This window comes from Chiloscyllium punctatum, chromosome 11 (assembly GCF_047496795.1).
Source record: "Chiloscyllium punctatum isolate Juve2018m chromosome 11, sChiPun1.3, whole genome shotgun sequence".
Lineage (NCBI taxonomy): Eukaryota > Metazoa > Chordata > Chondrichthyes > Orectolobiformes > Hemiscylliidae > Chiloscyllium > Chiloscyllium punctatum.
The window spans coordinates 30,281,550-30,306,856 of record NC_092749.1 but is presented as its reverse complement, the minus strand read 5'-3'; the positions used below and the strand labels follow the sequence as shown (position 1 = coordinate 30,306,856).

At 42.1% G+C, this 25,307-nt stretch overlaps 1 protein-coding gene across 1 annotated transcript; it reads left to right on the top strand.

Moving 5' to 3' along the window:
* The first annotated feature begins 948 nt into the window (after positions 1-948).
* grem2b (gremlin 2, DAN family BMP antagonist b) lies at positions 949-18,452 on the top strand. Its single transcript, XM_072580573.1, has 2 exons — positions 949-1,286; positions 15,298-18,452. Exon 2 carries the CDS (start codon positions 15,299-15,301, stop codon positions 15,791-15,793), a length of 495 nt encoding a protein of 164 aa, XP_072436674.1. The 5' UTR covers positions 949-1,286; position 15,298; the 3' UTR covers positions 15,794-18,452.
* Positions 18,453-25,307: the final 6,855 nt, after the last annotated feature.

The following is a 25,307-nucleotide window of genomic DNA, read 5'->3' as shown; positions in this document are numbered from 1 at the left end:
TACCTGCACATTCTGCAACTAAAGAATGGATTTTTTTTTACATTTTAAGTCGGACAACAACCAGCCCTGGTGGGCGAGAAATGTCTCAGTGTCCGCGTGATTTATATTGAAGTACAGTTAATTGTAAACATGCACCCATTTGAACCCAGAGATATGGCTGCTCCCTCCAGATACGTTTCACAGAATATTAATTGCTGGAGAAAAGTGTGCAGAGCTGATCGCGTGAGCTGGCTGCTCGCTCGTGAGTTGAGACCTTGGGTTCCAGCCGAGTCCCTGGCACTTTTCTGAGCCCCTGTGCCACTTTGGCAACAGCGACACCCCAGGCAGACCGTTCGGGCCGACGCAACTCTCCTATCCAAGTCCGTGTTGATTCGATGGAAGAGATAAGGCTGCATTTGTCCCTGCACCTGATTATAAATTGCGCATGGACGGGGGCCGGTTTTGCGATGGAAGCATAGCCGAGGCACTATTTGGCTCAACTGCATAACTCGATATCGATATTAAAAGTTGAAAATAAAGCAAATTTTCCCGTCTTTACACGGGGGTGGGAGTGAATCAGAGAAGCATTTCCCGTTTCGCTAACGAAGTAACTACAGTAGTTCCAACTATGTGTCTTACTTGAGTTTGCCTAAAGAGAGAGCGTGCCAGAGCTGGGTAACATTGATAAATAAGTGATTGTCGTTTCATTTTAGAGATTTGAGTTTTCAGAGGACTTGCAAAAATTGTGAGTCCGTGCCTCCAATCAACAGTTTGCCTGCGAAAAGAGTCTGACTCTTATTCTGTGTCACTGTGAGTGCTGGCAGTGTAAAAGCTTGGTGAGATTAGATTTTATTGGTGATGTTGGTGGCATTCTGAGTGTCGGTCCCATGCTGGCGCGCTCTGACTGTGTGCCAATGTGTAGATTCTTGCCTGATGAGTTGGTGTACCCTGCAGACGGGGTGAAGGAGTTCCCCTCTGCAGCACCGTGGGCTGTCGCTTGTGTAATATTAGTCAGAGGAGTGATGATTTGTTTTTTTGGCTTTGAGTGTTTGATCACAGCCAATCCGAGCCCCACACTCTGATAACATCCACATGCAGAGTCTCTGATCAGTCAGAAGTGAGACTGAACGGCGCTGACTGCACAACGAGAGCAGTCTGAAACTCTCCTGCAGCTCCTCTCAGTGTGTGTATGGGACACAACCCTCCCAGACACCAGGGCAGCTCACTCCTGACAACCCCTCGCCTCAGATCGACTCCTCGGGCGGTTGGCATCAACGCTGCGGCGGCTCGGCCCCTCTGCTTTGCAGGTAAGCACCATCCCAAAGGTGGACAGAAGCTAATACCAGAGGCTTTAACCGTATAACACAATGTAATCACGGGTCTGATCCTAACCATTGATTAACGCTGCAGACTAGTCAGTTGAATGACATGATGTTTAGACAAGAAACTTTGGTGTACCTTTGAGGGAGACGTTCCTTTTTGCATTAACTCCAATACATGAAACACTCGAGATGGATCATAACTATTAACCGATGATAATCTGAATGATGTGGAGATGTCAGTGTTGGACTGGGCTGGACAAAGTTAAAGCATCGCTGAATTTTCATTCCCCTGGCGCACACACACACGGGGGTTCAGAGTATGCAGAATCTTCCCAATGGCATCATATTCACCTGAAGTGGGATCAGTCAGTGATATGAACCTCAGTCGTTTCAGCCTAAAATGGACACAGTATTATTGTGTGTGTGTTACAACGGGGTGGCCAGGTGTCAGGCGGAGTGCGGGGTGCGCTGGTTAACCTCAGTTGGTTGGGGAGGAAATGCTGAAGGACACGGTTGGTCAATCCGCGTGACATTCCACAGGGACAGTCATGAAATTTAATCAGTTTCTACAGGAATAGACAAGGATTTTGGTCTTTATTTTATCGCTCGCTGCACCTTTTACAGATGATGCATTTCTAACCCCGTTTGTCAGCGACGTTAGGGAACGCGAATGATGTCGTTCAGTTTGCAATGTTAAAAGGGAAGCGCCGAGTGAACCCAATGGGAACCAAATTCGGTTTGTGACAAGAATGAGGCACGGCACACACACACACACACACACGGGCACATACAAGCACACACACTTACACATAGACACAGACGCACACAGACACACACGCAGACGCACGTAGACACAATGACACGGGCAGGCAGAGACACACAGACACACACATAGACACACAGACTTAGACAGACACACACAGACAGCCACGCAGACACACAGACACAGACAGGCAGACAAACACATAGGGATACACACCTACACACACTCGCAGGCACATACAGACACACACACACCTGGAGAAAGCACCCGGCCGCCCTTCACATACCCTCATTCCATTGACAAATGGAGATCATTACGCACAGGGGTTCGGTCATAATCTCCGCCAACCTTCAAAGTGAATCTCTCTGCCCGTCCACCGCGAAAACTATGCCATAAAAAAGTAAGCTCCGATGATATGACCAGATGTGATAAGGACAAATGGGCGAGGGCGTGCTCCTTTTCCAATCTGCTTGCTCTATCACTTTATTTTTGATCAATTCCTCTTTTCCAATATATGCTCTCTCTCACTGCTGGCAAACCTCCAGGTGACTGTGTGGAGTTTGCACATTCTCCCCGTGTCTGCGTTGGTTTCCTCTGGGTGCTCCAGTATGCTCCCACAGTGCAAAGAGATGCCGGTTAGGTGGATTGGCCAGGCTAAATTGTCCACACTTGCGGAATGTGCAGGCTAGGTGGGCTTGTATACCCTTGAGTTTAGAAGACTGAGAGGGGATCTGATTGAGACGTATAAGATTATTAAAGGATTGGACACTCTGGAGGCAGGAAACATGTTTCCGCTGATGGGTGAGTCCCGAACCAGAAGACACAGTTTAAAAATACGGGGTAGATCATTTAGGACAGAGATGAGGAGAAACTTCTTCACCCAGAGAATGGTGGGTGTGCGGAATGCTCTGCCCCAGAAGGCAGTGGAGGCCAAGTCTCTGAATTCGTTTAAGAGAGAGTTAGATAGAGCTCTCAAGGATAATGGAATCAAGGGTTATGGAGATAAGGCAGGGACAGGACACTGATTGAGAATGATCAGCCATGATCATATTGAATGGTGGTGCAGGCTCGAAGGGCAGAATGGCCTGTTCCTGCACCTATTGTCTATAGCCATGGGTGACAGGGATAGGATGGGCCTGGGTGGGGTGGTCTTCGGAGGGGCGGTGTGGACTCAATGGGCCGAAGGGCCTGTTTCCACAGTGTAGGGATTTTATGAGCACATCAGCCATGGTCTCCAATATAAGTGCCAAGTTCACTGACCTAGAGCATCTTGAACTAATGCCTAGGCTTAAAGGGATCAGTAAAGGTTCTGGAAACAGACGGCTCTGGGTTCAAGTACCACAGCGCTTGAGCGCTAAAGCCTTGACGAAACGCATTATGGGCGCGCTGAGATGTCTGAAATGCCACCGTTTGGATAAGATTTTAAAACAGTATGTCTACCACCATCCGGCTAAAGATCCTACGACGCTATATTGAAGAATCTGGAGAAATTATCCATCAATCAGTATCACAGAACAAAAACAGTTTGCTAACTTATTATCACCTTTTTATTGCAACTTGGCTGTGGTTATCCCTCACATTTCCACCTCAAAAAAAAACCATTGGCCGCACCACTATCAGGCGGCAGGTGACCGTAAAGGATGCTATATAAATGCACGTCTTTAAAAATTTGGCCCCGCCATGAGGTGTAATGTACCAGCCAGGATCCCGGGATTAACGTTGTAGCGAGTACAGAGAGCGCTGGAGGAACTTAGCAGGGTCGGTCAGCATCTGCGGCGAGAGAAAACAGAGTTCAACGTTTCGAGTCGACTTCTACTCTTTTGTTTTGAGTTCTCGAAACGCTAATTCTGTTCCCCGCTTAAGTTTCTGCAGCGTTTTCCGTGTTTCTCACGGATTCCCGGCGTCAGCAGTCTCTAGCTTTTATCCCAGGAGAAATTGCAAGTGCTCGCAGCCCGACAGCCCGCGTCTTTCCCTCAGTACTATCTGAGAGCCGAGAGCTCAGGGGGTGGACGGAAGAAATAAAAGTCAGCCAGCGCTGCTTTGGACAAAGGAATATCTGCCGGAAAATAAAAGAGCCATGGTAGGATGTTGGCGGGAAGACATTCCCAGAATCACACTCAGGCAGTTTCAATAAATCGAAAGCGAGTTTACTGAAAGGTTGGAACATTGACTCTCGAGCCAATAGCTTTAACTTGATTCGAATTTAACCAGTGCAAGTGAGCGGGCCAAGTCCAAAAACCACATTCACCACAAAATCTCGTGTTTTCATCTTATCCACCGAGCGTTTTCCGAGTGAGTGTGAAGAGACCTCACGATGTTTCTCGGGTCTCCTAGGTAACAGATGTGTTGTCAGTTCTGTTTTGCCTCAGTAAACTGCTGGCACCGAGAGCAGGGCTCCAGTCTGCCGTCTCCCGCTCTTCACTAGATTGGTGCCAACAACAGACTGACGTATCGAGTTCACATCCAAAGATGCGCAGGTTAGGGTGAACTGGCCATACTGAATTGCCCATGGTGTTCAGGGACGTGTAGGTTAGATGCAGTAGCCAGGGGTAAATGTAGAGCAAAAGGGTAAGGGAATGAGTCTGGGTGGGTTACTCTTTGGAGTCGACTCGTTGGGCCGAAGAGCCTGTTTCCACACTGTAGGGCTTCTATTCGATGCTACAAGGGTATTGAATCAGCTTCCCCCCCCCCCCCCCCACACACACACACACATTATATGTATTATATATAAACCTCGCTTTAAGAATTGCCCTTGTTTCCTGGCTTCTCAATGAGAGAGATGAGGACGATCCCTCTGATGTGTCGTTCCTGGGAGTTTAGGAGCAGCGCTGAAATACATCTCTTTGACTCAATGGCGACCACAGGCACCACAAGACCTTCAGCTCCATTGCTCTGCTGCTTACCAAGGGACTGACACTCGTCTCCACCTCCAACCCAATTTCTTGCCTCTCATTGATATAAAGACAGGTTAATGTTGATGCGCTATTCATTGACAGAGAATTTCTTTTATTCATTCATGGGGTGAGGGTTGCGCTGGCTAGACCAACATTTAGTACCCATCCCTGATTATCCAGAAGCCAGTTCAGGGTCAACCACATTGCTGTGGGGCAGGAGTCACATGTAGGTCGGACCAGGTAAGGATGGCAGTTTCTTTGCCTAAATGACATCTGAAACAGTTTAAGAACACACAGCTAATGTTTCCATATGTGCCTTACGCATTGTTTATAAATACATTGTCCAACGCCAGAGAACTAATTAACACAACATTGAAAAAAAAATGATGCAGTGAGCATGTTGCTTTTCCACAAACAGGGAGAATTGACCTGTTGAATGTTTGCTCCTCCCAGCTTTTGCAGTTGGTACTGACAGTTTGATTCCTCTCTTATTGCTGTAATGGTAGTCACAACTGGTGGTGTTCCTTTCCTCCTTGGGGGACCTCTCCCTCCTCCCCCATGCTGCATGGGACAACATCACAGACATGTAGTCAACCTCCAGGTTTAAGATTACCACACCCTAACACCACTGATCTGTATCCCCCCCCCCCACTCTAATTCTGCTCACAATCTGCAGATCGTTAGATTTATGTCTCATATTCAGTTTTCATCAGCTGCAATTTTCCTAAGTTTTTATTATTAAGGTGACTGATATCATTATCTTCAACTTGACCCCCTTTCTCACTGCACACTTCCAAACCTGAGTGAGTGCAATTAATTCCATGCCCCACTCCCTTCGGAGATTATTTTAGGCTGAGACCCATTGTTCATCATCTCAACAACCTGTTAAACCATCACTTGATATCATCTCCATTAGAAATACTACTTACTTCCATAACATGACTCGTTTCTGTATCTTCTTCAGTGCATTTCCTAAAACAGGTTTATAACTGCTGACCGAGGAAATTACAATTTAAAATTAATGAAGCTGTGATATATAAAATGAATCACATTAAGCCTTAGAAATACTGGGATGCAGTGAATAGTTTGCAGCTCACTGCTTACAAAGCTTGCAAGACGCAGAAACACAACTATTCAAGTGAAAAAGTTAATAGATGGTCTAAATTTCTAACATGAGAAACTTGATATTACTTATGACATACTGTTAGCCCGAACTATGTGAGATTTTTATATTGGGATCTATTGCGAGGCACAGAGTAGCTAACATGAAAGCCTCTGAGTGAAATGTTTGATCAAATAAAAATGAAACATATCTCAAAGCTATCGTGAAGCCATTTCTACGTGTGACAAGATGGAAATAAGTTAAATGTGTCAGAGTTGAGAATGTTATAATTGGCTTCGGTAGATGCAGGAGAAAGTGAGGACTGCAGATGCTGGAGATCAGAGTCAAAAAATGTGGCGTGGAAAAGGAATGATGAAGGACTTATGCCTGAAATGTCGACTGTACTGCTCCTCGGATGCTGCCTGACCTACTGTCCTTTTCCAGCACCACACTTTTTGACTTTCGGTAGATGCAGCACTACATGTAAATTTAGTTACTATCAAGCAGGTGTACAATGACACATAGTATGATTATACAGTAAACAGTTGTAAGACATGCTAAAGTGCTTAATGGAGCTTTGTTATGGTGCAGTGGTAGTGTCTCTACCTCTGAGTCAGGAGGTCTCGGTTCAAGTCCCACCTGCTCCAGAGGTGTGTATTAACACCTCTGTTAAGGTTAATTTAAAAACAAAACAAACATATGACGACAAGCCTTGTAACAGACATTAAGACAGCAGACCAAACATTTGATCAATAAGATGGGTTTCAAGGAGTGTCTTAAAAGAGGAAAACAAGGTAAAGTTAAAGAGGCTTAATGAAGAAATTCCAGAACTTACGACTTAGACAGCCAAAGGGACAGCAGAATGATTAACATCAGGGATACTCAAGAAGCCACAACTAAAGCATGGCAGCATGGTGGCTCAGTGGTTAGCACTGCTGCCTCACAATGCCAGGAACCCAGATTTGATTCCAGCCTTGGGCGACTGTCTGTGTGGAGTTTGCACATTCTCCCCATGCCTGCATGGGTTTCCTCTGAGTGTTCTGGTCTCCTCCCACAATCCAAAGATGTGCAGGCTAGGTGAATTGGCCATGCTAAGTTGCCCATAGGGATGTATAGGTTAGGGGTAAACGTAAAGTAATGGGGAGCAGGTTTGGGTGTGATACTCTTTGGAGGGTCAGTGTGGACTTGTAGAGCTGAAGGGCCTGTTTCCACTCTGTAGGGATTCCATTCTATATAGGCATCGCAGAAGGTTCTGTAAGCAATATAGACCATGAAGGAGGGTGTCATGTGGGAGAGGATTGTGGCTGTGGAAATAGCTTGGCTTAGCAACTGCACAGATATGTGCATAGCCAAATATGTCACCGAGGTTGTGAAAATATTGGTTCAGAATGAGAGAGAGAAAGCGATAGACCCAGTAGAGAGAGGGGAGTTTGTTTTGAAGATTAAAGACAATGCCTTCACTCTTCCCAATATTTATTTGGAATACAACTTTGGTCATCATGTGCTGAACAACAGTCAAGCAGTCTCATATGAGGCAGGCATAGAGAGATCAATGAAGGTATCAGTAAGTGAAAACTGGGTGTGCCTGTATAAAGAGATGTTATCTTTTCAGATGATGTTGCCTAGGGGCAGCATGAAGTTGAGAAATGTCAGTTATTTCTTTCCATTAAATTTGGATCTCAGTTCTTCCTTTTCACTATCTTTGTATCTTTGTGGGATGAGAATGGCTCCTGGATATTTTCTTATTAAAATTCATCTAAAAGTCTAGCCAAGTGCTATCTAGATGTGGCTTAAGTCTGTCCTTGGATGTGGGTCACTCTGTCATGGCTGGTTGCATTAAGGTATAATTGCTCTTGAATGTTACTGTCTGGTACACTTTGTAGGATTAAGAGTTGATCACCTAGCAGACTGGAGGCTCATGTGTGCTAATTCAAAAATGTTCTGTTCCCTGAAGGATGTCAGCAAATCATTGGGGCACTTAGAACAATCTGCCAGCTTTCATGACTGTTTCATGTACTAAATAACCAATTATGTGAACTTAATTTTGCAACTGGTAAGATAAACACAAGCTCTAAAATCTAACTATGTTTAACACAGCACCGCATTCATTATCATTATGGTAACATACTCCTTTTGAAACTTACTCAGTGAATTGTGCCCCTGCATCATTCATGGACAACCACCCTCCTCATTTTGGAGAAGATCACTTTATCCCAAGCTCAATTGTTGTGGTCAATAACCAGGTGATTTATAGTTTCGCAAGCAGGTGTTCCAGAGATATTGGGGGAAGGTTCTTAAGAGCCCCGAAGTTGTCATATGAACCATATGACCCAGGTCACATAATCAATTAGTGGTAAAAGCAACTATCATACTTAGGGAAGGTTGAACCAAAATTATTATGATCTGACTACAGGTGATACATTCACATTACCAAATGCAGAAGGATCAACAAAGATGCCATCAAACTAGAGCTTCAATCAGTGTAGTCCAGTTGCAAAACAGTCCCAAGTCTTCATTACATGCAGGACACTTGCAAACATTAGAGCTGAAAAATGTGTTGCTGGAAAAGCGCAGAAGGTCAGGCAACATCCAAGGAGCAGGAGAATCGACGTTTCGGGCATAAGCCCTTCTTCAGAAGAAGATGCTGCCTGACCTGCTGCACTTTTCCAGCAACACATTTTTCAGCTCTGATCTCCAGCATCTGCAGTCCTCACCTTCTCCTACTTGCAAACATTAGATTGACAGAAGTTTATAGGGGGATAATGTTATGTTCTTACCCAGATCCATAATTGTTGGGCACATCAGTACAGTGTTGCAATGAATTTCTGAACTGCTGTAACATGATTTACAGATTGTTGATCTCTTATATGTAAAGTGCTCCACTGTCACCTGTTAGTATGTGGCCATATGAGGAATTTGTGGCGTAAATGGAATTCTATTTTTGTCTAGCTGACCTGCAAGCTCAAAACTCAAATTTCTCTGTGAAGATTTTAAAAGTCAAGACAAGACACACACTTAATATCCCAATACTCCATGGAATAGTAACTTAATAATTAATTATTTCCACTAAGGCGTGAGATATTCTTCCAATTTTATGAGACCCTGGACTACAACATTCAGCTTTTTGTAATACTTTACATAATAACTAAGAGGCTCTTTTGATTATCTGGCAATTTTACCTGGGTTTGTAGTGTGCTGTACCAGGCTTTCAAAATTCAAAGTTGTGTGAAACTGCCAATGTTATTTCAGTGTGGTCAAGACCTGGCCCTGAGTTACAATCAACGAGGTAAAAACAATGACTGCAGATGCTGGAAACCAGATTCTGGATTAGTGGTGCCTGAACTGCTGTGCTCTGCCAGCACCACTAATCCAGAACCTGAGTTACAATGCCAGTTTCGTGCCCCTGCATACATCAACCTGCTCAGCAGCATTATGACTACATTTATGGTGATTAATAGGCTGCACAAGGTTTATCAAAGGGGCTTAACTGTTCTTCTCAAGTTGACACCACATTGATTAAAGGGCTCTCGTGGTGCAGTAGTTGATTTCTAGAGTTTTAAGTCCCAGCTGCTCCAGAGGTGTGTCATAACATGCCCAAACAGGTTGTTTAAAAATACTTTGCAAGTTACTCAGTAACTCAAATGGTGGAACCCATGGTGTCTAAGTGAGTTTAAATTCTAGGGTTCTGATGAAGTTCAGCCTTGACTCGAAATGTTAACTCTTGTTTCTCACAGCACAGATGCTGCCAGACCTGCTGAGTTTCTCCAGCATTTTCATTGTTTATTTCATGTTTCTGAACTCTGCATAATGTTCAGTTGATGGTTGTATGTATGAGCTGCACTAATAATCAGAAAGTAGAGAGAACTGTGAAGAAAAGGTTTTCTTACAGACCGATTTCTCAGGTATTCTCAGATTGAGTTGTGGTTACCGTGCACAACACCCTCTGACAGGGGTCCCTCAGAGTTAAGGTCAAACAGTGCAGTTTCATAGTACAAATGTCAGTCCCATTTGGAACAATGTCAATATGAAGAGTGCCAGCTGAAACTCAAAAAGTCTGTAATAAATGATCTGGGATCAACTCAAAGTGCAAATCTTACACAAATATGTCATAAATCCAGCAGGATTAGGGTCAATTTTTTAGTGTGATTGTGAATTATGTGGAACGCCTTTTACATTAGACATTAATAAATCACTCGAGCCTAATGGAGTCCTTGGCCGAAGATCATAACCAACCGGATGAAAGCAGGAGAGAGGAAGGCTACAGCATTACGTGTGATTCAAACACTAGCAACTTCACACATTCAGAAGTCCAATATACAAATATACAATATACAAATTACCATGAGTAGGCTGTATGTGCAAACACATACACACACATGATGTGCAAACAAACACCCATGCACACATATTCAAACAGAGAATCTGCGAATAACGAAATGTTGTCCAAGTAATTTAAAATGAATTAGTATTTAATCCAACCAAAGGTGGAAATAAACCTGTAATCAAATGTTCTACATTTCATTTATAATAAATATTATTTTATATTTTAAATACATTTACAAATAAAAACAAAGTACTGTGGATCCTGGAGACCTGAAATACAAACAATGTGCAGGAGAAACTCAGTTGGTTTTGAAGCATCTATGGAGAAAGAAAAACAGAGTTAACATTTCAAGTCCAATATGACTCATCTCTGAAGAAGTTATATTGAACTAGAAATATTAACTCTGTTTTACTCCCTTCAGATTCTAAAAATAAATATATTTTGACATGGAAAAGGTACATTATTAATGATATATACAATCAGAAGTGAAAGGAAAAGGTTTGACCCTTGAAGTTGCTCGGAGGATAGCAAGATTGTCAGAAATTTGACTGTAACCTCTGACAGAGATTTTTCAGAATCCAATGTGTTTTCAGTAAGAATCTGCTCTCGATATACATATTTGCTGTCCAGAGTACTAATATTATAGCACTTTGAGTCTGGCCCTGTTAGTAACTTAATTAATGTAACTTACAAAGACAAATGATAAGGGAAAGATAGAAACAAGTCTAAATTATCTGATAGCCAGTGGGGTGGAAGGGGTTCACATCAGTGGAAACTTACATTTATTTGGCTATCCATTCATGGAGTAACATCTCTAAATGCCTTGCAGAAAGGAACGGTTAGGGGCAAACAAGAAGTGAAGGGAAATAGGTGCACAATTGATTTTTATCAGGTTTTTGAAGCTAAGTTCAAGAGTTCACATATTCACCAAAATTAATCCAAGTGAAGTTACTAATATTGTGGAACACATCTGGGTTCAACTACTTCTAGATAAACTGATGATTCAGGAAAACAGCTGCACTGGAAATGCAAGGTGCCATGTTAGCAGCACAATGAAAATTTGCAAAAATCTCTTCAGTTCATTATAAAATGGATTGATAAGGTTCACCCATGAAAATCAACAATATATGATCTCAGTGAAACTGCTTCTATGGTTTAACTGAACATCATCACTGTTTAAATACTGTACTTAATGAGAATCTGCTCATCATTCACAACCTTTGGAATAAGATACTGAAATCAAACACCATATTGATAATGCCACCTATGAGCATGAACCATCGAACAAACTATAAAAGCTTTTGGCTCTTATACCTGTGAAACACACATTGGACCCTGGTTGAGAATATAATCGGAAAACTGCACTCCCTGTCATTGTTGTCCATGTTGGGTGACTTGACTACACATAAGGGCAGACTTGCACCCGTCACTTTGGGTATTGCCCTGTGTTCTCTTGTCACTTTCTCACAACACCATTATCTGTGACAGGAAACTTATCATGTAGAGCAATTATGGTTCTAACCCTGTATCCTCAGCTCCTTTGTGCACAGGTGCACAGACTAGCTTTAAAAAAAAACATGGTTATCAAGCCACAAAGATAAAATGGTCAGAACATACCTTAGTACATTTTTAATCTATGAAAATATTAAAAGTCATTGAATCATATGATTAACAGCCTTAATGATTTAATTAAAAGAGGAGTCTAATCTTGTTGTTGAGTTTGGACAACGTCCAAATTTGAAAGACTGTGTACTGTCGATCCCAACACGACGTTGCAACATGCACCTCACCTTAAATAATTATTCACGGAATTTTCATTAGCCTTACTTTAAACTAAAATATCATGTCTTCTACTATGCATTGTTTTACGACCGAAGATCATGGGTACTATTGGATAAATGGAAAGAAAAGCTTCACTGGTTTATAATTAAAAACTTGTATTAGACCGACAAAATGTATGCTCCTTATTACACTGAACATATTTCCTATATGATTTGGTCTTTAGTTCTGAGATATGGTTCATCCACATGACTATGACATACTCATTTGAATCAATTGCTCTCAGTTGGATCCTTTTATCCAATAGAATAGTTTGTTTCCCTATGAGTATATATAAAATGTCCATCTCATCCATTGACTTGCTTAGTCATTCAATATGATCATGGCAAATCCTTGGCTTTAGCTCCACTTTCCTGCCTGCTCCCCACATTCCTTGATCCTTTCAGAGACCAAAGATCTGTCGATCCCAGCCTGTAATGCATCCAATGATGCAGAATTTACAATACACTGGTGTAGAGAATTCCAAACATTTACAATCCATTGAGTGAAGTAATTTTTCCTCACATCTGTCCTGAGTGATTGGCTCTATATCCAGAAATCGTGTCTGTCTGTTTTTGACACCCCAACCAACAGAAACAATTCTTTTATGCCTAGAATGTCTAGTATACAGTGTACATTGCATAAACAGAGCGCACTTCAAATCCTACTTCTGTTCTGTGCACTACAGTTACTGATGTTATGTAAGAGATCTTGCATCATCACAGAGAATAAATTATGACTGAAGTTCTACTTTGACAATTTGTAATTAGTGGAAATTTTGACAGGTGTTATTAGACCACTCTCCTGTGTTGCAATTGACATGAAGTTATCATTGCAATCCATAAATGGAAATAAAGCTTAGCAAGATGGATTTTTATTAACACTCTGCTTATCGGGCAGTGGATGACACAATTCACTCTCCACAACCAGACCTTTCTGTGCGTACGTTGCATGGAGCCACCGATAGAGTGTAGTTTGGCTGGCTTTTACTGCTGTTATTAAGGTTTTGTTAGTGAACAGTTAAGTAAATGCAGTGGTTTGGGAGAGCATCTACAATAGGATTGCTACTAGGATTCCAAAGGGGGTTGCTCTGGGATAAGGGATGGTGAGCTTAAAAGTCTAAGAGTGTTCCAACCAAAATATTCTGTGTAATCATTAGATAAATGACCTTTCAAATCTGTTCTCAGAGTTTGGTGGCTCACAGTCTCTTAACCCAGACACTTACTGAACTTTTGCACTCATTTATATTAAAATGCATTAATTTCTGCTTTCACAGTCAACACATTTTGAATTGAAGCACAAACTCAAAGCCCTGATTTTAACCTTGGTGGGAATTAAGCAGGCTCAGGTCACATGTCTATGTTATACATCATTGATTTTGGTCTTGGCTAAGATGGAACCACATCCTGGTCCTCTTCCCTTTGTTTCTAAAGAAATAACTATCATAAAAACAGTTCGTCAAATTACCAATGTGCTTCCCAGCATGTATTTCATCATGTGATTTTTGGTCCTTTCAAGATACACGATCAGTTGTAGATGAACCAGAATATTGATTCTAGGCCTCTGTAGCTTAACTCTACATCTTGCAAAAGTGGAGACTGATTTACACATGGAACAGAGACAATTACTTACAAAAATATAAACATTAAATTGCTACTCTGTATCATCTAATTTTTCCATGACCGTTTCACTTGAAGAGCAGATCTCTGTGGGAAACCAATTAACATTGCTCCATTGCTGTATCAGTCAAAGGTAGATACTAAATGGAACCATGGGAACAATGTCAGCTTTCCCTCCAAGTAAGGGAAATGCCATCTCTGTCCAGTGCTCCATCTAGTGGAGTGTCCAAGAGTTAATAAACTATCAATTGAGTGATACATCCAAAGTAGAGTTTTGCACTCAAATATGCCATCTCCTGGTTGTAATGAAGCAATTCAGCTACAGCATTCCTGATGCTAATTTCTTTTGTGGCCTGAAACTACGAAATAACAATAGATTCACAAATTGTGAACAATAAATTAGCATTGTAGCCTTGCCAACAATTTTCCACATGATCTATTCTGCATAATGTGGTACTGTGGGAAGAAAGCAAAGTCCTTTTCATCTTGGGAGGGAAGAAAAAAGAGAAAAGGATAAGATGGGGTTCATAGTAAACAAAGCTGCAGAGCAGCACCAGGAAGGTTCCAAGAGCTAATCTGCTACCTGCCTTTTTAACTATAAACATTCTGCATTTAGATAACACACTTAACACTCCAAACCACTTCACAGGAGTGCAGTCCGACCAACATTGGCACTAAACTGAAGGCGGAGACATTAGGATAGATGACCAAATGATTAGCCAAACAGCTAAGTTTAAAAACAGCATCTTAAGGCAGGAAAGGGAGATGGTTGGGCAAAGGGACTGGGGGGAGAGTAATTCCAAGCTTATAGCCTAGATAGGCTTAGGGTGAGGCACAGCTGCTAATGGTGAGGTGAAAATACGGGAGTGTGTGGTCATTGACTAAACAGAAAAAGTGTATTAAACACGAAAATACCATGAAGGCTAAAAAGCTTACAATGCATCTAAGAATTGAAATAGGAATTGCATTATGAACAAAATGTGCGTGTTTGTGATCTCAGAAATGATGTTGTGTAGGGTGGTATGGTGGCTCAGTGGTTAGCACGGCTGCCTCACAGCACCAGGATGGAAGGTTCAATTCTAGCCTCGGGCGACTGTCTGTGGGGAGTTTGCACATTCACCCTGCGTCTGAGTGGGTTTCCTCCAGGTACTCCAGTTTCCTCCCACAGTCACAAAGATGTGCTGGCTAGATGAATTGGCCATGTTAAATTGCCCATAATGTTAGGTGCATTCATCAGAGGGAAATGGGTCTGGGTGGGTTACTCTTCAGAGGGTCGGTGTGGACTTGTTGGGCCGAAGGGCCTGTTTCCACACTGTAGGTAATCTAATCTAAAACTCCATAACAGGAAGAATAGAATAGTTATATTGTGTATTAAATTAGGAAAAAATAATACATTCTTTTCATCAAAGATAACAATACCACAAACAAAATGATGTTGAATTTTACTTCACTGTTGACTTGTTTTTTTTTCTGTAGGATGTATCAAAAAACTGTCATCCTTCTGTTCTTGGTGATGGTAGCAGTGGAGATGAAGAAAAATCGTCCTCCAGGAGCCATCCCACCTCTTTATAAGGGAAATACTAACAGCTCAGAGAAACGTACACATCGGAGGCAGGACGTTCTAGCTTCCAGTCAAGAGGCACTGGTGGTAACGGAAAGAAAGTACTTGAAGAGTGATTGGTGCAAAACCCAGCCCCTTAGGCAGACCATCAATGAGGATGGTTGTGTGAGCCGGACTGTCATCAACAGATTCTGCTACGGACAGTGCAACTCCTTCTACATCCCCAGGCATGTTAAAAGGGATCAGGAGTCCTTCCAGTCCTGCGCCTTCTGTAAACCACAAAAATTTACTACCCTGACTGTCAAACTGAACTGCCCTGACCTGCAGCCTCCCTTCAGACACAAGAAAATCCAACGAGTCAAGCAGTGCAAATGTATATCAGTAAATGTGAATGACTGGAGCAAGCAGTGAGATAAGATAAACAATCACAACCTCCCCAGTCTGTAGGAAATACTCCCAACTCTCAATGCTGCCATCAGATAGATACCCATCTAAAGCAAGCACTGTACAAAACCTGCCCTAATGTGTGAGTATGATTTTTGTTTGAATGTGGCCAAACTTGAGCAGGAAGCTTTGAATCGGGCACACTGGCACCCAAACATTGGATGTCTATAATTTTTTTTGCATAAATGGGTGTAAAATTCTTTTGAAGAGTTTTTTTTTAAAACATTGAATTCTAATATTAAAAGCCTCCCAGTCAGAGACTCCACAAACAGTTGAAACACAGTCTTTAATTCTACAGACACTTTTCTGTCTTTAAAGTTTTTTTTAACAGTCTGGACATTTTCACTTTTAGTTTACTCACTGCTGTCGCCTGCTATATGATATGGATATGGTGCCAAAACAGATAGGAGACTTTTTGATGGTTCACTGCAGATAAGAGAATTTGAACCGCTTAGACTGTGGACAGACATGTACTGTGCTCCTGGAAGCACAAAGATAGAGCCTGGGACTGAGCCAGCACTCTGCACCTCTGGACTGCTAGAAATCCAAATTTTCAACGGTTTTATATGGGAATATCCTGATCAACCTGCATTGAAGATAATAGTATATATTTAATTATTCAAAACATTGTTTCATGATAGCTTTCCTTTGGTTTCCGCCTTCTGTATTTCAGTTCTCATGATCATACCTTTGTACATGCATGTATAAATTAACGGCACTTTTCCAACATCATCCCATTGAAGCTGAGCATAGCAAAGGCACTAAAAGACAACATTTCTTTTTTAAACGATTATTGTTAATATATGATGGAAGTGTAAATTAGTAGTTATTGGTGTATGCTCTTTAGTTTGTCTTTCATAAGCTGCATGTGGACAGTATTTTGTTCTGATGATTCAGAAGTGCCAGTGATCCATATTTTGGAAGTCTCACTCCCCTGTAATGTAATGCAGTGAGTCTGATGTGTGAATTTGCTGTGTTTAGTACCACTTAGAAATGCCAGTAGAAATATAACCATTACAATGTCATTATATTACTTAAGGGTAAAGTTATTGGCATGAACATTTTTACTCAATTAAGTCCCAGTGACATTTCAATATACCAAATAATACTGCAGATTAAACAGAACATTTGGAAAAAAAAATACTATTTTACAAATGAAGTGATTTTAAGCACTTGGCATCCAAGTTTCAGACTCAAAAGACACGAGCAGCAAAATGACTTATAATTGAACAGTTTGGTTGGTAGATAGACAAAAGCATTTTTCACTGTCCACTGTATCAAGTGTCATTCAAATGGTTTTGCAGTGTGGCTGCATTTCACAGAACTACATTTCACTTCATTCTGTTTAGCAATTGAATGCTGCATGAACATATAACATATAAAGTGATAGACCTGAGCAGACTTACTGACTGAGATTTTGGCATGATTCTGATGATCTCATTGTACTGACCGTGGTAGATTGGATGCTACACTTTGGTCATTTTCAGTGCCAGTGGCTCACCAAACCCAAATGTGACCCACAAATTCTCAAAATAGTTCAGGTTCTTCATAACTTAAATGTGATCTGTGCATCCAGTCTTCTTACCAGATTAGTACAATTCTGCTCCATTTATTCTAACTATACCATCGACAATGCTTCTTTATCCAACTGTAGAAACAGCTATGAATTCAAATTATTTAATTTCAACTCTTCATTGGTTGATTTATGACATTTTTAAAGCACTTTTTCTTGGTCACCAGAAGTCTATCTTCCTTCTTTAAGCTGTGAGTAGAGAATAAAGAATTGTCCAGGGAGTTGGATGTTCATGTCATGCAGTCTTACTTGTGATTTGGTCAGCATGCATTCGGTCCTGGTTACTCCTCTCCTACATGGTGGGGAGCTGGTCCTGTCACTTTCCAACTAACCTGGAGCTACTTAATGAGAAATTTCCTTTTAGTTTCTTAAAGTATTTACAATAGATTTCATAGGTATAGGATAAAGATGGCAGCATTACAGAATTGTAGGCCTCTATTTTAGTATGCATACCCGATACCATATTATCCTGCCAGTTCTATTAAGGTGTCACTCAGGTAGATAAACTGTGTTATAGAAAGCAACATAGTAGTTATAATTTACATGGAGGGGGGAGGTCAAGCATTCTGAATCTCACACCAATACATCATTTCCATTGAATAGTATTCTAAACGACTCTTTGCCAACAATGAAGAGAATTGAAGTACTCCTGTAGTTCCCCATTTCCATCTGTACAGAATAACAATACACATATTCTTCAAATCTTGTAGACAACCTAATATTCAAATGGTAAGAAATTTGACAATTCCTATCACCACATTTAAATATTCATTAATCACATCTAATACCTGAACCCAGTAAATATTGAGCATACTGTTCTGTTTGATACGTTTCAAACTACTATGTCTCTGAAGTTTGTCCAACGATGCAAAGTTCCTACCAGGGGTCCTGATGTATAAAAGCGGATGCCTTGTATTGGTTAGACAAACTTCCAAAGTTCTATGGATATTATCAAAATGAAGAAATGCTATGAAACTGAGAAAAAATGTTATTTTATAGGTATTCTGTAAATTATATGGATAAAATAATAAAAAATTCTTGAATTAAAGGAAATCACTTTGTTTTTGTAAATGATGTTTCTCTGAAATGATCAGACCATTTGGCTTATTGAGTCCACAATGAGTTTCCAAACAGCATCCCATGAACTCCCTGTAGCCTTGTATTTGCCATCTAGTGTACACAAGCCCTGGACACTTTGGGCAATTTAATAAGACCAAACAGTCTAACATGTACATCTTTGGACTGTGGGCAGGAAACTGGAGCACCCGGAGGAAATCTGCACAGACACAGGGAGAATGTGCAAACCCCACACAGAGTAGAATTGCAAATGGATCGCTGGTGCTGTGAGGCAACAATGCTAACCACCAAGCCATTGTACCATCCCCTGTAATTCAACATTATCTGCAAAGTTTGGTAAAGAATTTGCAACATTTTTGTTAAGTTGATGAATAACTACAGGTAAGTCTCACTAATTCATTTTTACACAGCAGCATCTCATTTTCCACTTGGGGCCCCTGCAGTTCCTAGAACTCGACATTGAGACACAGCCTCAGAGTGAAGGGACAAGCCTTTCGAACTGAGGTGAGAAAGACTTGCTTCAGTCAGTGGGTGGTTCATCTGTGGTGTTCATTGCCACAGGGGGCTGTGTAGACGAAGTCACTGAGTGTATATAAAACAGAGGTAGGCACGTTCTTGGTTGGTAAGGAGATCAAGAGTTACAGCAAGAATACAGGAGAATGGGGATGTGAAACATATCAGCCAAGATTGAATGATGGAGCAGACTCAGTTAGTTGAATGGCCTAATTCTGCTTCTACATCTTAAAGCCTTATGGTCTAATCACCCTAGAGCCGGATTCCGTCCTTCCATTTGTTTTACCAACCTCCACGTCCTAATCCTGTCATATTATTTTTTAATTCATTCGTGGGATGTGGGTGTGACTGGCCGTCCAGCGTTTAATGCCCGTCCTCAGTTGCCCTTGAGAAGGTTGTGGTGAGCTGCCTTCTTGAACCACTGCAGTCCATCTGTTGTAAGTTGCCCATAATACCCTTAGGGAGGGAATTCCAGAAATTCGAACCAGTGACAGTAAAGGAATGGTGATATATTTCCAAGCCAGGTGAATGGCATGGAATGCAACTTGCAGGTAGTGGTGTTCCCATATATCTGCTGCGCTTGTCCTTCTAAATGGAAATGGCCTTGGATTTGGAAGGTGCTGTCTCAGGATCTTTGGTGACTTTGTGGTGCATCTTGTAAATAATACACTGCTGTTACTGAGTATCGGTGATGGAGGAAGTGGATGCTTGTGGATGTGGTGCAAATCAAGCAGGCTGCTTTTGTCCTGGATGGTGTCTAGCTTCTTGAGTGTTGTCATAGCTGCACACATCCAGGCAAGTGGGGAGTATTCCATCACATTCCTGACTTGTGCCTTGTAGATGGTGGACAGGCTTTGGAGATTGAGGAGGTGAGCTACTTGTTGCAGTATTCCTAGCTGCTGACCATGCTCTTGTAGCCATTATGTTTAAGAGACGGGTCCATTGAGTTTCTGGTCAATGGTAACACCAAGGACGTTGATAGTGGGGGATTCAGTGATGGTAGCACCATTGAATGACAAGGGATAATGGTTATATTGTCTTTTACTGGTGATGGTCATAGCCTGGCATTTGTGTGGTGTGAATGTTATTTGCCACTTGCCAGTCCAAGCCTGGATATTGTCCAGATCTTGTTGCATTTAAATATGGACTGCTTCAGTGTCTGAAGACTCACGCATGCTGCTGAATATTGTGCAATCATTAATGAACAGCCCTACTTCTGACCTTATGACGGAAGGAAGGTCATTGGTGAAGCAGTTGAAGATAGTTGGGCCTAGGCCCCTAGGCTGAGGAACTCCTGCAGAGATGTCCAGGAGCTGAGGTGACTGACCTCCAACAACCATGATTACCTTCCTACATGTCAAGTATGACTTCAACCATTTGAGAGATTGTCCCAGATACCCATTGATTCCAATTTTGCTAGAGCTCCTTGATGCCACAATTGGTCAAATGCAGCCTTGATGCCAAGGGCTGTACTTTCATCTCACCTCTTGAATTCAGCTCTTTCATCCATGTTTGAACCAAGGCTGTAAATGAGGTCAAGAGTTGAGTGGCCCTGGTGGAACCCAAACTGGGCATCACTGAACAAGTGCTGCTTGTTAGCACTGTTAATGACACCTATCATTTTACTGATGATTAAGAGCAGACTGATGGGGTGGTAATTGGCCAGGTTGGATTTACCCTGCTTTTTATATGCGGACATACTTGGGAAATTGTTGGGTAGATGCCAGTATTGTAACGGTACTGGAACAGCTTCACTCGGGGAGCAACATATTCTGGAGCACAAGACCTTGGTACAAATGCCGGAATTATGTCAGGACGTGCAGCCTTTGCCGTATCCAGTGTCTCTTCTTGACATCACGTGGAGTGAATCACATTGGCTGAAGACTGGTAACTGAGATGTTGGGGACCACTAGAGGAGCCTGAGGTGGATCATCCACTTGGCACTTCTGCCTGAAGATTACCTCAATAGCGTCAGCCTTATCTTTTGCACCGATGTGCTGGGCTCTTCCATCATTGTGGAGCCTCCCTCTCCAGTGAATTATCCATCACCATTCACGACTGAATGTGGCAGGACTGCAGAGCTTAGATCTGATCTGTTGGTTGTGAGATTGTTCAGCTCTGTCTGTCACTTCCTGCTTATGCTGTTTGGCGTGCAAGTAGTCCAGTTTGGTGGCTTTACCAGTATGACACCTCACTTTTAGGTGTGCCAAGTGTTGCTTCTGGCATCCCCTCCTGCACTTTCCATTGAACCAGGCTTGATGGTAATGGTTGAGTGGGGCATATGCCTGATCACGAAGTTACAGATTGTGTTGGGGTACGATTCTACTGCTGTTGATGGTCCACAGCATCTCATGGATGCCTAGTCTTGAGTTATTATATATTCAAAGTCTGTCCCATTTAGCACAGTGATAGTGCCACACAACACGATGGAAGACATTCTCAATGTGAAGGCAGGACCTCGTCTCTACCAGGACTGTGTAGTGCTCACTCTTACTGAGACTGCCATGGACAGATTCATCTGCAGCTGGCAGACTCAAGGATGAGGTCAAGTACGCATTTCTCTCTTGATAGTTCCCTTACCATCTGCCACAGACCCAGTCTAGCAGTTATGTCCATTAGGACCCAACCAGCTTGATCAGTGGTGTTGCTGCTAAGCCAGTCATTGATTACCAGTACCGAGCACCAAATCACCAGCTCGAGATGTGGTAATCAGCAGGAGGTTGCCTTGCCCATGTTTAACCTGAAGCCATAAGACTTCATGGGTTCCAGAGTCAATGTTAAGGACTCCACAGGCAACTCTTTCCCAACTGTATACCACTGTGCCGCCACCTCTGCTGGTTCTGTCCTATCAGTGGGACAGGAAATTTCCAGGAAAGGTGATTGTGGTGTCTGGGACATTATTGGTGAGGTATGGTTCAGTGAGTTGAACTATGTCAGACTATTCACTAGTCTATGAGACAGCACTCCCAATTTTGGACATGAGACAGGGCTATTTATGCTCATCTTTTCTGGTGCCTAGGTCAGTGCCACGTGGTCGGCCTGGTTTCGTTTCTATAGCAATTTAGACAACTGAATGGCTTGTTAGGTCATTTCAGAGGGCAATTCAGAGTCAACCACATTGCTGTGGGTCTGAATTCACATGTAGGGCAGACCGGGTGAGGATGGAGGATTTCCTTTCCTGAAGGACATTAGTGAACCAGATCTGACAATCGATGGTTTCCTGTCATCAGTAGATGTTTAATTCCAAAATTTTTAAAATTAAGATCAAATTCCACCATGGTGGGGTTTGAACCTGGAACCCCAGAACATGAGCTGTGTCGTTGAAGTAAAAGTCTACTGACAGCACCACTAAGCTATCATCTTCCACTGGATACCATTTGCTTTAAGCACAGCCTCTCCATTTTGTTCTACTCTCAGCTGTCATTATCTCTTAGCTTTGCTTCTGTCCAGGCTCGTTTGCTTACGCCTTTCATATCTCTTTCGTTCTCAGCTCTATCTCCACTTATCCAGTCACCTCTCCTCCCACTACCGACCACCACTCCCAACCTTGTCTCCAGCCTAAATACCACCTTTTCCTAGATGCTATCAGTTCTGAAGAAGAGACACCAGCCTCAAAATGTTAACTCTACACTCTGCCCTCAGATGCTGCCAGATCTGCTGAATTTCGCCAATAATTTCTGTTTCTGTTTCAGATCTCCAGCATCCACGATTCTTTGATTTACTTTCCTGTGAGATAATTAAAAAAAACCCTTTCCTTTCTCACAAAACCAAATTAACTTCTGTTTAAAGGAGTCAATTTAACCAGGCAATCTTGAATTAACCAATATGATGATATTATTTATGACTAAACTGAGAAGAATTAGTAACACAGTTACAGAAATAATAGGAGTGTAAAAAAGATGAAAATAGAAAAGAGATCAAAGATCAATCTCTGAATTAGTTGTGAAATGCAAAGAAAATAGATAGTTGGCACTGACAGTGTTAAAGCAAGCAATTGCAAATTTGATTTTGAGATTCTTGGTTTTGCAGGTTGGCAGAAATTCTGTTATAGAATTGTCGACTCCCTAGGTGCGGAAACAGACCATTTGGCCCATCAAGTGCACACCAACCCCCTCTGAAGAGCATCTCATGCAGACCCAGCCCCCTCTACCCATCCATGGCTAATCCACCTAGGCTGTGCAGTATGGGCCTACATGACATAGCTTTAGACTACGGGAGGAAATCAGACCACCTGGAGGTTTTCTCCATATTACCACTTTATCCCCAACCTTGTCTTCTCATGCAGATCTTCTACCATCTTTTTTTTAAGATTAGATTCCCTACAGTATGGAAACAGGCCATTTGGCCCAACAAGTCCACACCAACCCTCCGAAGAGTAACCCACCTAGACACATTCCCCTACCTGATATTTACGTCTGACTAATACTACCTCATACTATAGGCAATTTAGTACGGACAATTCACCTGACCTGCACGTCTTTGGATTGTGGGAGAAAACCAGCGTACCCCGAGGAAACTCGCACAGACAGGAGGCAAACGCAAACTCCACACAGACAGTTGCCTGAGGTGGGAATTGAACCCAGGTCCCTGGCACTGTGAGACAGCAGTGCTAACCACTGACCCACCATGCCACCCACTTCATCACTCAGCATCAATCTTAGTATTTTCCTGAAACTTCCTGTTTAACTTCCGCAATTTGATTCTGGCTCTGTCACAGCACCAGTACAGTTCAATCCAAGTCACATAACTTTGGTGATATTGATGACAATTTGTTTTTCCTCCTTGACATTTCTGCAGCATTCAACAAGATTACCAAAAGAATGCCAGTACCTGTCTCTGCTGTCATCAAGATCCATCAACCTACACTGAGTAGCCAGTAGCCAGTATTTTTCCAACAAATGGTCTCTTTTCCTTCTCTTGCATTGCCTCCAATCGAGACCCTCTTGTCCTACATAATGCCTCCAACAGTGAGCTGTCTTGCAAATTCCTCAAATTCTCCAAAACCTCTTCTGCCAGGCTGCCTATCTGATTTCCAATTGGCTGCCATTTGTTTTCATCCCGAAAATGAGCATTAGCCATTTGGAAATGGGGCTGACACACCTCCATCTTCCCTACAGAACCAAAGATCCACCAGATGTAATTTTCAGGAATCCCCATAAAGTATTCCTGACTGTTTCTGATAATTACTTGATGCCCAAATCCAAAAAATGGTTTGGATTTCTTGCATCAGAAGAGTCATGCAGCTGTTCAGCCGACTCCAGCCCATTCTAAGTAAATATTTAAAGTTACCTATAGCATTCTTACTTGTCTCCTAACACAGTCACCTTTCTCAACAGTGGGAGGATCCTTATTTTTGCTGCATCCTGTACTTTCCTCACAAGGTCCACCCTCACAATATTGATCCAAGTCCTTTTATGGCTCTTTCCCTGGTTGAATACTACAATAGCAACCCTGGCATCCTTCACAATCCTAAACGGAGCCTTAAATATCATACCTTATTCATTACAAAAACTGTTTAATTCCACCTTAGCACCACTGCCTTCACCGATCTTAATTCAACATCAACTCCATTGAAAGCTTTGTACATTTTTTTATCCTTCCTGACATGGCTATTATAAATGCTTTCTCCAGTATCCTATGTTGAACTCCAATTTACCGAAAATGCCACTTAACACATTTTGTCCTGCATTAAGTTTCACACTGCAATCATTTTCACTGATGTTTCTCACTAGCTCTCCAACATGCCAAATTTAAAATCTTCATTCTGGTCTTTAAATGCAATCACAAAAATTTCTTACCCTATACCCTATCCTATCTTCTCCAACTCTGCATACCCTACCAAATACGTTAGGGCTGATTTTGAAGCAGGTGTTGGATGGAGCGTATGTATAGTTCAGTTCTTGTCTTCACAAGGGACCGGAATCATTTTTTTCGACAGGGACTCCTGTTGGCCAAAGAGCACTGACAAACAGATCATTGGCTCAGATACTCTGTTTCCATGTCCCATGGATAGTGTGTCCTCAAAAGGAGGACATTTTCATTCACAAAAGTTGAAAAGATTAGATTAGATTCCCTTCAGTGTGGAAACAGGCCCTTTGGCCCAACTAGTCCAGACCAACCCTCTGAAGATTAACCCACCCAGACCCATTTCCCTCCAACTAATGCATTTAACACTATGGGCAATTTAGCATGGCCAATTCACCTGACCAGCACATCTTTGGACTGTGGGGGGAAACCCAAGCACACACCGGGAGAATGTGCAAACTCCACACAGACAGTCATTTTGTCAGTGCTCTTTGGCTGGAATTGAATCTGGAA